The sequence below is a fragment of the Rhinoderma darwinii genome, chromosome 11 (assembly GCF_050947455.1).
Source record: "Rhinoderma darwinii isolate aRhiDar2 chromosome 11, aRhiDar2.hap1, whole genome shotgun sequence".
Taxonomy (NCBI): Eukaryota; Metazoa; Chordata; class Amphibia; order Anura; family Rhinodermatidae; genus Rhinoderma; species Rhinoderma darwinii.
In genome coordinates, this window is record NC_134697.1 from 65941082 (window position 1) to 65953699 (window position 12618).

A 12618-nucleotide genomic window follows, 5' to 3' on the forward strand; every position below is an offset into this window, starting at 1 on the left:
GTTCAATACCACTCACTACCTTGTCATACCTCCCAACTGTCCCGGATCTGGCGGGACAGTCCCGGTTTCTCACCGCTGTCCCGGGCGGTCTGCAAAATGTCCCGCTGGACGCTGCAGCTGTATCAAAACAGCTGATCGCTACTGACAGGCGCCCTGCATGCCAGACGTCTGCAGCAGCGATCAAAAGAAGGCAGGAGTCTTGCGGCAGTGTTCTCACTGGGTTCGATGCCAGCACGGGAGTGTACCAGTCCAGTCACCTGACCTGTCATCTGACCTCACCGGTCAGATGACTGGGCTGGTCCACTCCCGGGCTGGCATCGACACCAGTGAGAACGCCGCCGCAAGACTCCTGCCTTCTACTGACGGTGAGTGAAAGCAGAGCGGAGAGTGGCATCAGTAGGGCCGGCTACCTCTTTTATAAGGGGGTTGTGTTGCGCTACCTACAGGGAGCTATGTACAGGGGGGGGCTGCGTCTGGCGCCATGTGCGGGGGGGGGGCGTTCTGCACCTGGCGCTATGTGCGGGCGGGGCTGCATCTGGCTCCATGTGCGGGCGGGGCTGCGTCTGGCGCCATGTGCGGGGGGGGGCTGCGTCTGGCGCCATGTGGGGGGGGGGGGGGCTGCGTCTGGCGCCATGTGCAGGGGGAGGGCTGCGTCTGGCGCCATGTGCAGGGGGGTGCTGCGTCTGGCGCCATGTGCAGGGGGGGCTGCGTCTGGCGCCATGTGCAGGGGGGGGGCTGCGTCTGGCGCCATGTGCAGGGGGGGGCTGCGTCTGGCGCCATGTACAGGGGGGGCTGCGTCTGGCGCCATGTACGGGGGGGCTGCGTCTGGCGCTATGGTACGGGGGGGGTTGTGTGGAGCTCTCTACAGGGGGCGCTGTGTGTGGAGCTCTCTACAGGGTGGCGCTGTGTGTGGAGCTCTCTACAGGGGGGCGCTGTGTGTGGAGCTCTCTACAGGGGGGCGCTGTGTGTGGAGCTCTCTACAGGGGGGCGCTGTGTGTGGAGCTCTCTACAGGGGTGGGGGCTGTGTGTGGAGCAATCTACAGGGGGGGGCTGTGTGTAGAGCAATCTACAGGGGGGGCTGTGTGTAGAGCAATCTACAGGGGGGGGGCTGTGTGTGGAGCAATCTACAGGGCGGGGGACTGTATGTAGAGCAATCTACAGGGGGGCTGTGTGTGGAGCAATCTACAGGAGGGCTCTGGTGGATGATTTTTCCATTGACCAGTAGCAGAGTTACACAACTTGAAAAAAAAAATCCCCATCATGTAATTCTGCTACCTGCCAATTGTTATCCACCACAGGGTCTCCCTCTTGACTTTCGTTGTTCTCAGCCTTTTGGTTTGTCCTGCAGCCGCCACCGTGATGAGCAAATGTTATACCAAAGTTAGGAACGGTAACACAAAGACGATATAACCTGAAATATAATATCTGTGATATCCAGACAGTCGAGAGATCCGCGGTGACAATGTGCGCGCGTTATTTGCAGAAGGATCTGGCCATGATTTGATGTGTTTATGCAGGATATTGGGCGTGGTTAGGGGCGTGGCTTAAAAATGACCCTTTTTTCCAAGTTCAAAAGTTGGGAGGTATGCCTTGTTATTGAAAGGCCATTTTAGTGGGGATGGCTGTTAAGTATTATAAATGCACACAGATCAGTCTTGTATAAGGTGCTAGTCACATGGTTACGTGTAGTGCACCATGCTGGCTGACATCTTATTCGTTACACCCGTACTATTAGATCAGGCGAGCTGCCCAGCACCTTCTCCGAGCACCACATAAAGCACTGACGCACTATTCTCCCCCAACATCACAAGGCCTGACTAATTCCTGCAAAAATACTAAACATGAGCAATTTTTTTTAAATAAATCAATGTTTTATTTTATTTTGAACAACTTTTGTATTAGTTTTGTATTTTTTTTTCTACTTTTTGAGATACAGCTTCTTTGTACCCTGTATACATAGAAGCTGTGTCTTGCAGTCAAAGCCGAATCTGTCAGGTTTACAGGTTTGACGTCTTCGATGAACGCTGACGTAGGATCCAGCTATTCTCGATCACATCTAAGTTCATCGATAATAGCTGTATCCTGTGTGTCAGAGACACGCAGGGATAGCGATTACCAAAGCCGTCAGTCCCGTTGCCCTGACGGATTCCGCTTTGACTGCATGATACAGTTTCTATGTATACCGGAAACATGGAAGCTGTATATCAATATGTAAACGTTTTTTTTTTTTAATAAGACCCAATTCAAAAGTCGTTCAAAATAAAATGAAACTTTGCTTTATTAAAAAAATAAAAAAATTGTCTTCAAAGGTAAACATAGCCTTTAACTTGCAAATGCCTGAATTTAATATTGAAAGTCCTCACACAAGACTGCTCAGGGAAAGGGAAAAGTTTGGCACCAGTAGCAAGTTTCTAGGCATATTGCCTGGGTAAGGTCTAATTCACGACTGCATTGCAGTTTCCGGCAAAAATACTGGAAAAAATAGTGCAGCATTCTGTCTATTGTTTCCGGAAAAACTATGGACAACCTGACGGAAAGCCGACAGAACCTATTAAAGTCAATGGTTTCAGTTGGGCGGAACTGTCGCTTTCATCATTTTTGTCGTTCTGCTCCTCTGACGGAGCAGAATGACGGAAGCAGATGTGAACAGGCCCTTATTCAAAAGGATTATTGAAAAAAAAATGTTAATATCCGTAAAATATAAAAGCACATGTAAAGATTATGCTCTCTAAATTTCTCTGTCAAAATTCTGTCCCCGTTTCTCTCAGAGAAAATAACGGTAGTTTTTTTTTTTTTTTACTTCAGCCTTTCCATAGGAGTGGGTTATTTCCATATTTTTTATATATATATATATATATATATATATATATAATGTGTATATGTATGTTTCCCACTCCTATACAGTGTGTGTATGTATCTGTGTATATGTATGTGTGTGTATGTGTATATATATATATATATATTAGTACACACACATACATATATGTGTGTATATATAAAAATTCCTCCCACCTGCACGAGCGATCACCAAGTTCAGCTGTCGGTGACCACACTCTAACATCAGAAGCTTTAGTGTATTATATCTGCGCTATTACTTTACTGATATTTAAGTATTACATGAAACCCTTGATTGAATTCTTGTAACACACTATGAACAGCAATGAAAATGTTAATGGTGCCTGTAAAACATTAAAGATGATAATGTAATAGCAAAGCTTGTGTCGTGACTCAGAAGCTCCTTTTCCTGCTGCACTTACCGGTCTAGATCTGGAGAAAACAAGCTCTGGGCCAAATGCACCTGCAAATATTCCAGCCTGCGTATCCGGAGACCCTTTATCAGACCTTCTTTAAAGCCGTCCTCGTTCCAGGTGGATTTTCAGAGCGTGTTGTCATGTATTGTGTCTGCGTGTGAAATAACCACAATGTCACCTGTATGTCGCATTTTTCACTGGTTTTGCCCCTCTGCAGTGTCCATCTCTAAGGATCTGCTCACAGATGTAGTGTTTTCTTCTTTTGTTTTCTAAAATGGAGGGAGAATTCTTCCTTTTGAAGGGGTTGTTCTGATCAGTGGCGTAACTACCGCCGTAGCGGCTGCTACGGGGCCCGCGGCATGAAGGGGCCCGTGTCGCCCGCCGGCAGGGGCCCCTACCATGGGGAAAGTCCCCTGAAGTTCTCCATGACAAACCTCTGACTTTCGGGGTCTGTGTCGGCAGCTCCGTAGAAATGTAGCAGAGGGTCAAGGCCCTGGATGAGCTCCCCATTATCCCAGCCTTAGGCCTCCTTCACACTGTATATTGCCTGTACATCAGGGAAACCCCAGATGCCTCGGTCAAATGTACCTATATACTTCCATTATACGGAGAGTGTCCCTTTGGCCTGCGTTGGGTGGTATACGTCCGGTATACAATATTTAACTAGATAGACTAGACTGGTCGATTTTTATTTATTTATTATTTTTTTTTCTATCCAGGCATCCAATAAAAAAAGGATATGTTTAACGGATGCCATAATAGCCTAAGGATATCTGTCACTGGTCAACCTTAAACATTTGTGTCTTAAAGCTCCAGTGACATAATTGTCCACATATATGGACAGTTACATGTTTTACGTCACGGGGAGACCATCCCCCAAGTGTGCAGGCAGGATCGCATCTTCTGCATCGGGAAGTTGGACAGTTACGTCACTGGAGCTTCCTGACGCATAGGTGTAACATAGGCCAGAGGCGCGTGCCACCGATATATAGAAAGTCAGACCACAACACGCTTCGTTCAATGATAGGCTTCAAGTACGCATGTATGGGAGGGTCTTCACTCCCAAATATAAATCCAAGAAGATAGTAGAGGCAGCAGCACCCTTTTCATTATATCGTTTTTGTTGTGCCTAAAGTGACATAAAGAGTTTTGGACACAACTTTTTGACCCATAAGGCCCCTGCACACGCTGCAGATTGTGTTGAAGATTGCGGCAGAAACAGCCCCATACATTCTGCAAAAGAACCAGCCACTGTAACTGGTCGAAATGTTGCTGCTGAAACTCTGTATGTCCCTTTGGATAAAAGTCCTGGAAAGGATGCTGTTGCCTTTACCATCTTCTTGGATGACATACAGTGGCATCCATTATCCATAGGCTATAATGGTCTCCGTATAACTGATACGTAATTAACAGGGTCATGAGTTCATGACATTTCGGTAAACGGATACCATTATAGCCTAAGGGACAGTTCGCACAGAGTTTTTTGGTTCTTATTTTGATGCAAAAACCGTGTTGGAATCCGTGCCAAGAAACGCTCTAAATCGCCCGCTATTCATTTCAATGGGAGACGGGCGTTTTTTTTCCCCGGACTGGTTCTAGTCGAATAAAAAAGCGGCATGCTTTGTCTTTGCGCAGTTTCCACCTCAAAAAAACGTGGAAAAAAAACCTGTTTCTGCGTGTCAAAAAAAAGCTCAGTGTGAACTAGGTGAAGGGTGCCGGATGCCACTTTTCCTTCACAGCCCCGTATACACATACGCCAGGAGTTTTTTTTTATTTTTTAACTCTGCTCATATGTTAAACTGAGGACAAAAACGCAGTGTGAAAAGAACGGTAATTCTCTGCTCCTTTACTAAACATGATAACTGGCAGCCCGGTGCTACTATAACCAATGACTGAGGATACTGGTCGACATATCCTAAAAATTGCAGTATTTTGTGTGCCAAATCCTCAGCCGGTTATTTATGTTCTGTGTTGTCACTTATGTTATATTTTGGATTTGTAGACCGCTTTTCTGTTTTAAATTACTGTTCGCCTAAGTACACACTGTGCGATTTTGCTGTGTATTTAACATGAGGGTTTTTTTTATTCAGTAGATAAATTCCCAGTCTCTCCATCAGAGGTCCTCAGCCAACCATCAAAAAAAAAAAAAAAAAAGCCACATGTTTAAAGCACAATAAAAACGCACAAAGTTAATCTTCGGCTGGAATCACACATGCAGTTTTTGTGTTTTTTTTGTGCCGAAGTTCGTAGTAAATTGGAAAAGTATAGACTTTCGTCTATTATTTATCCACTCCTGTTTTTGGCAAAAAAAAATCTGCCACAAAAACCGCATCTGTGATTCCAGCCTAGAGACCGGATCACACAGTTTGTCTTAATTGCTTTAGCCAAACGCAGGAATGGACCAATAAAAATTTTTTTTTTATACCGTTTCTCCCTTTTGGCTTTGGCTAAAAAAAACCTTCATTAAAAACTGCAATTAAACTGCGTTCATGAACCTGACCATAGGCTGATATCACACATGCGGTTTTGGATGCAGTTTTGATGCATTTCTTTTTTATGCAAATTTTTGGGCTAAAGCCAGAAGTGGATTTAAAAGGAAGGGGGAGTATGAGGGAGGGCAGATTTTATGATTATTAACCCCCCCCCCCCCCCCAGACAGAAACTGTACTGGTATCTTCCACTCTATGGAATACCAATCCTATAGAATGATTTTGGATTTACGGAGAATCATGTCATTGCTTTGATGTATAATTAAAATATTGAAGGTGTAGCATATTAAATTATGGTTCCCTAAATAGTGGCATTAAAATTAAAAGGTAACATGAAGGTGAACCTGTTATTAAAAGGATTCCAATCATTTTATTAAGAAAGATTTAAAGACCAGTTTCAAGTAGGAGTTTTCTGTTGTAGAATCCATTCTGAACTCTTCACACTCACTAATAAATACATTTTGTAATGCGTCTACGAGGGCAATGTCAGATCTCTTTGCTTCACCGGGGGGCCAGCGTAGTAACCCTCTAGTCTGCATGTGATGGAGGGGGTTAACCTCATGATGAATACCCCTTTTTAAAAATAAATCTGACATCTCTCACCCTCTCCGCTGTCACTGCCAACTTTTTGCCGCACTTTACCTCTGCATTGATAAAATGTAGCATTACATGGCGGCCATTCACATTCCAATGTCTGTCCTTGTAATGCATGGACGTGCCAGGTCCAGGGGAGCGGAAAGCGCTCTTACAGAGTGAATCTTCATACTGTCACAAAGCGGGGTCTCGAGTGGGGTACCCCTCCCTGACATCTAATAGGCAGATGAGACCACCTTTTAATGACCTTATTTTTTTATTGTATCACTGCTTGGTGTGATGACTTTACTGCTTCTAAAAGGGACCATTCTGATAACATATTAACCCCTTCATGCACTGTGCCATACTTATATGGGGCAGTAATTGCATGGGCATAGGAGCTATGGACTTCTGTCCCCCTTTGACAACAGCGGCAATTGAGAGAAGTCCGATCATATGCCTTTAACCCCTTAGATGCCGTGGTCAATAGCCACCACTGCTCCTATGGGATAATAACAAAGAGAAGGGTACTGCTTTTAAATACTAATCGACCAATGCAATTTGATTACTGGTGCCGGCGGTAATATATGGCAGCAGTGAAACTAATATAGCTTTAGCCATGGCCTAAAAGGTACCTGTCAGATTTTCATTCTCTGGCAATAATGCATTAGAATGTAGGAATATTCAAATTCATTATTTAGAATTAAAATGCTTAGTGAAAAAATAATGTTCAATACAGTTTTGATAAAAATTGTTTCTATAAAATAAAAATTATTAAACATAAAAATATAGATATTTGATATTTAAAGATAAATTCTTATGTATCTTTTACCTTTAAAATGCTACAATTGCAATAAAAATTTAGCTTGTTGTGTAAAAAGACCTCATAAAGCTACAGCAACAGAAAAAATATATAGCCATCAATATGCGATAAGGCAAAACCCCCAAAATATGGAACCTGTCACCAGCATTTCACTATTGAACTCTACTCACCCCTCGCTGGCCGGTGCTGTCAAAAGTTTATTGCCGTTATCCCCTCTCCTAAACTCCTCCGACCGTAAATAACGGTCTACAAACATTTCACGCTCTTTATGGTAATAATCCGGCAGTCTCGTTTGTTCCACTTCTTATACCCACCCACCACCGAAAACTGGCCCGCCCTGAATGCCAAAATCTCGTCTGAGATTCCGCTATGGTGTCCCTCTGTGCGTGCGCACTAGAACAGGACATCGTTTCACAATCGGGGGGTTTTATGTGCTGGGGGGGGAGCCAAGGAGCTGTCAATCAAAAGTAAGTAGGTGGGGTTAACTCGGAAAGACTTGAGGAATGAAGATATGACTCTTTTTTCGAACTAACCTATGACTCTTTTCTGCTCATTAGCATATGGCACGGGAACACAAAAAAACTGAATACTAAATGTAGAGTACCAACTTAGAAGATATTTATAGGTTACACCAAAATGATTTTCCCCCCACTACCACCAGTTATTGCTGGTTTAATAGGTGAAATGCTGGTGATCGGTTCCCTTTAAGGAGGATCTGTCAGTACTTTATTAATGCCCAATCTCCTAACTAATCTAATAGGCGCTGTGATGCTGATAATTCCAGTGATAATTGTATCCAAAAACTTCTTATTATTATTTTAAAAGTTTTTAAATATGGAACGGAGGCTATACTAGTGAAAGGGGCTAGATTAGTTGCCAAAGAAATGCAGAAAAAACGTGAAACCAGAAAGTGCTTGCAGTGGAGAAAAACGGGTGAGACACAAAAACCACACGGATGCAACAAGGACGTTTATATGGATGAAAGTATGATTTTCAGACGCAAATTGGACACTCGTGTGAATAAGGCCCTTATACCGGTATTGGTTCAGCACAAATTTTTATGACTTCCACAACAAAGTGCATTTTAATGCATATCTTTTTTTTTTCCATGTTTTTTACCGTGTTTTATTTTTTAAGAGGCAGTTTTGAGAATTGTTCCTAGAATTTCAGCTATGGAAAAATGGAAATGTAACAGATTACCCTAAAAATGATTTGTTCCGACCCCCGGCCATATGCGCTATTTGGAACATTATAGAGGGGTTATGGTACCTTTGAAATGTATAGACGGACGCTGCTTCCTCCATCGATAAAAGCCGTTCACGAGAGGTTAGAAAATCTGAACCCGTGGAGAGCAGCTTCTTTTAAAACTGGGGTTCACTTCCATGCAGGCTCACATGGCAGCTGATCGGGGGGCTATTTGTTCCCCCCTGCCATAAGCTCAGCATTGTAAGAGCTGCAGATTAGACTGGGTTGTCCCCACAAACCCTCAACCCAATGTTTTTTTCCGATCTTGACAATGTGGATTGGATGACAGCAGCTGACAGGTCTTCCCTTACCGTGTGCCACAGGGTTGTCCAACTCAGTAGGAGGGCTGTATAGTAGGCGGTCTATAAAATGAACATCTAGGTGCAAAGAAGTCTCTATATAAAGTACACATATTTGGGACACACTTGGGTACAGATTCAACACCGCCTCGGTATTGTGTGACTACAAGTGCGCTCATGTGTCACTCATCTATTCTGACTTCTCTCTTGAATGTCATATTGATTTACTGTCCTCCAGGTCAATCTAGCTGAGACACATGAGATGTATTGTCCTGCAATGTATTGAGTATCCCCCTTTCCCCCAGATCTAGTCCTGGTAAGCTTGTACAGTACATAGCTGTGCACAGGAGATGCCAACATATGCTAAAGAGTAAAAAAACAAAAACACAGATATGTTCCGTACCTTCTGATTACTTGAAAATTACTGATACTTACTGACACTAGAAAATTTAGAAAAAAAAAAGTTCCTGATGTTAGAAGTATAGCAAATATAAAGATTCTATCTATTCTATCTAATCTATCTAAGCTATCTATCTAATCTCTACCTAATCTATCTAATCTATCTAATATAGAATGGTGTTTAGATTTCAAAGATGTAGGGTAGGCTGCGTTATTGTGGCAATGTGTACATGTAGCAGAGCGGAGTTCAACATTTGGCATAATTTCTCAGTAAGCCTGGCGTGTTTTCCCATAGTACCGCATTGCATATCTTAAAGAACTCTAAAACGTAAAAGCATACAAATAATAATACATTCATATAAAAAATGTTCCCTATGGATAAACCTGCAGGATCTATGTGATTAAACCAGGGGTTTTGCTGAAATCTTCCTCTATCTTTGGCTGGTGTCAGCAGTATGCCCCAGTATGACATCATTGCAGAAATCTGGAAAAAGGGGCAGGGCTTAACGTTAATTGACTATAATGGTGGCAGTCTGCTGGGCAATGCTAAAGGACCTGAAACGGGAATCAGTGCAGCTCCAAGTCCAGAATGACACCTGGAATAGGTGAGTCTTATATGTTTGTTGTTTTCATTTACTTTGTGTTGAGTTGAGGCCATTCCACACTGGCAGATGATCGTCTAAGCGAGCACTTTTCAGAAAGGTCATTCCTGATCATTGTCCTGTGGAAACATGGCAGCGATTAGCCGGCAAACGCTCGTTTATCAACTGATGGGATCCTTTACTGCGGCCCAAAAAATTGTTGGCAGCACATCTCCCCGTCTGAACATGGGATGTGCTGCCGACAAGATGCAAATGGTATGAGGGCGAACGATTAACGCCGGTTGGATCCCCTACTCGTGTTCATTGCTTTATGTAGATATAGAAATGCTGTTGTTGTTGATCGGTATTCGTTACTGGGCAGGAAATTTGTCTGTTAAAAACTACGCCTGTGGTGTAGGGACAACTGTACTATTCCTTTTTAATTTTTGTGGAAAAATATTTTTCTACAATTTTAAAAAAATATATAGCCGTGGATTCCATCAAGAACCGTTAGTGTGCGTCGTGTGACACCGTCACTTACGGTATTTTTGTTGTGCTGCGCCTACCTGTTTTTAACCGTTTAAAATGTCAGTCAGAAAATGTACCAAAGTTATGGTGCACGCTGTTTGATAAATTTGGCGCATCTAGCTTGACATGCTAGACACGTTTCTCTTTCTTATACCAACCCTTGGTTGGCTTAGTTTACGCCAGTTTTATGTGCCAAAATTTTGTTGCTTGGCAGCACTTTTTAAGGTGCGTCCCTTTACGCTAGACCATGCCCCCTTGTCAAGTGCAACGCAAAAAGTGTCTAAAACTGTTAATAAATGCGGCTCAATTTAAGACAGAATTCTGGGGTATTTTGACTAGTAAATCGGCCCCATTGTGTGTATAAATCAGTATCCGGGTAACATAGTCTGTGGTCACCATTGCACCTCCAGTGTTGTCAATCCGCACCTCCACATTGGTTGTTACTCAGCTGGTTGTTACAAAGTTCCAGAAAAGGCAAACCTTCCCAATAATGCCGCAATCTAGAAAACCTGTTCTACTGCTGGTACTTTTGGTACTACTGCTGGTACCACATCTATACACTACTACTGATAACTTAGCAGATTCCTTCCAACAAAATGGCCACTCCTATATACAGGATTTAAGAAGCAGGTGAAGGCTAGGTAGTTCCATATTCTCATGTCTCGGGCTGGTGCATATGTGCATAGCTCCATAGCTATCGGGTCATTTCCTATAGTTGTATCTGCTTGCTAGTAATGGTTGCTTTCAGATCTTCATCTAGAATCCACACTGTGTATGTCGTCTGGTCAATGTTAATGGTGATAGATCAAAATGAAAAACAAATATTGCTGAGACCATTGTAGTAAACTTTCCTTTTTTTATTTTTTTTTATTTTAGATTTAAGCAAAATCTGAAGGTACCTGCCCTCTCATGGAAGAAAAATTACAGTTTCGAGCCTCTTTAGGTTCCAAGTTACCTACATTTGGTGGACCCAAGTCCTCAGGAAGCTTCTTTCAGCGGGCACCCAATGGCACACATTCTACTTTGTTAAGTAGATCAAACCTTGTTGGGGAGAAGCACAGTGATCATGACAGGACATCAGGAGTTTCGCTGAATTGGAGAAAACTAAAATCTCAACAAAATGACCAGATTTCTAGAGAACTTCCTAATGCTATCACAGAGAAAAGGTTTTCTCAGTACCAGATAGCAGCGGGAAAAGATCTGCATAGACTGGGTATAACCAAACCCGTGAAGCAAAGCAACATGTTATTGTCACAAAAAGAGGACCAAAATGAAAATGAAATGTCAAATTCAAGTAAATTTTCGAAGGGTACACAATTTGGAAGGGTTCCCTATTCTGGGCTCAATGGCTGTAAAGCTCCGGTTAATGAATTTTACACAAACAAGTCCCCAACAGGTTTACATAGACCAAGAGCTAATTCTGCTACAAGTAGAATCTTTCCAAGTAAAGCGTTGTCCGCAGAGAATAAACCTTTATCTAATGTAAGAAGATCACAGAGTTTTTCCCATTCCATTCAGAGTTCCTTGCTTCCAAATTCAGCTTTGACCAGGTCTCATTCATTTAATCGAGAAGTAGATCCAACCAGGCCTTACCAGTCGCATCATATACCCATGCAAACCGCTCTGAGACCGAACGCTCTAACAAGGACTGTGAAGCAATATGGGCTGTCCAATGGTAATGACTCACAAATGAAGTCTAGTTTTGCCAGGACATATTGTGTAGGGTCTTCTCTTGGTCTAAGGAAACCCGGCTTGTCAAATGATCCTGCTGTAACCGGTCCCTTGGGTTACAGATTGAGCCGTCCATCTCTACAGAAAACAAACCGATTACATTTGAACAGGGAGAACCTCTGCATCAACAATAAAGGTCCTTCTGCCGCCCCAGTAATGGACAAAATAGGACCATCGTCAAATGGAACCTGCCAAGAAAAGGACCGACCGAACAAGGACGTCGCAGAAGATTTCGATGTTGAGAATTGTTCTTCTTGTGAGAACTTGGATGAACAAAACTGCATAGAAAGTTATTACAGTGAGGATGTTGATGAGCTGTCCATTTCTTCCTTGTCATCCTCCGACAAGAATGACCTAAGTGAAGATTTTAGTGATGATTTCATAGATTTGGAAGAGGAGAATAAGACTGTTATTGATGTAGAACCTGAGGACAACGTGCCGGACAAACCAGAAGAATTATTGGCGGAATTGCTGGACAAGAGTCAGATTGATATCAATCACTCAGATGAATGGATAGGTGTGAATATTTCAGGTAAATTTCCTTATCTAGTTTTACCTTCTTCAATTCGTAAAAAGGTACATAGGGCGTCTCATATGCTACTCTTAGACTGAAGCCCTCTGGAGTAAGAGGCGACAATTGTCTTACCTCATAATAAATTTCTTGCATCTTGGGCTGTCCATGCGCCACACAGGGAAATC

General features: G+C 43.0%; 1 protein-coding gene across 7 annotated transcripts in view; it reads left to right on the plus strand.

The window, feature by feature from the left end:
* The window catches only part of CCSER2 (coiled-coil serine rich protein 2), a 157833-nt gene that overhangs the window by 37024 nt on the left and 108191 nt on the right, over positions 1–12618 (plus strand). For 6 of the 7 annotated variants that reach the window (XM_075841702.1, XM_075841704.1, XM_075841703.1 and 3 more), the window contains one exon: positions 11065–12451. In XM_075841702.1, coding sequence (XP_075697817.1) covers positions 11098–12451 — 1354 coding nt within the window. In that variant the 5' untranslated portion in view covers positions 11065–11097. Of the gene's footprint in view, positions 1–3265; positions 3369–11064; positions 12452–12618 lie in introns of all 7 variants that reach the window. The other variant, XM_075841699.1, reaches the window with a different exon arrangement.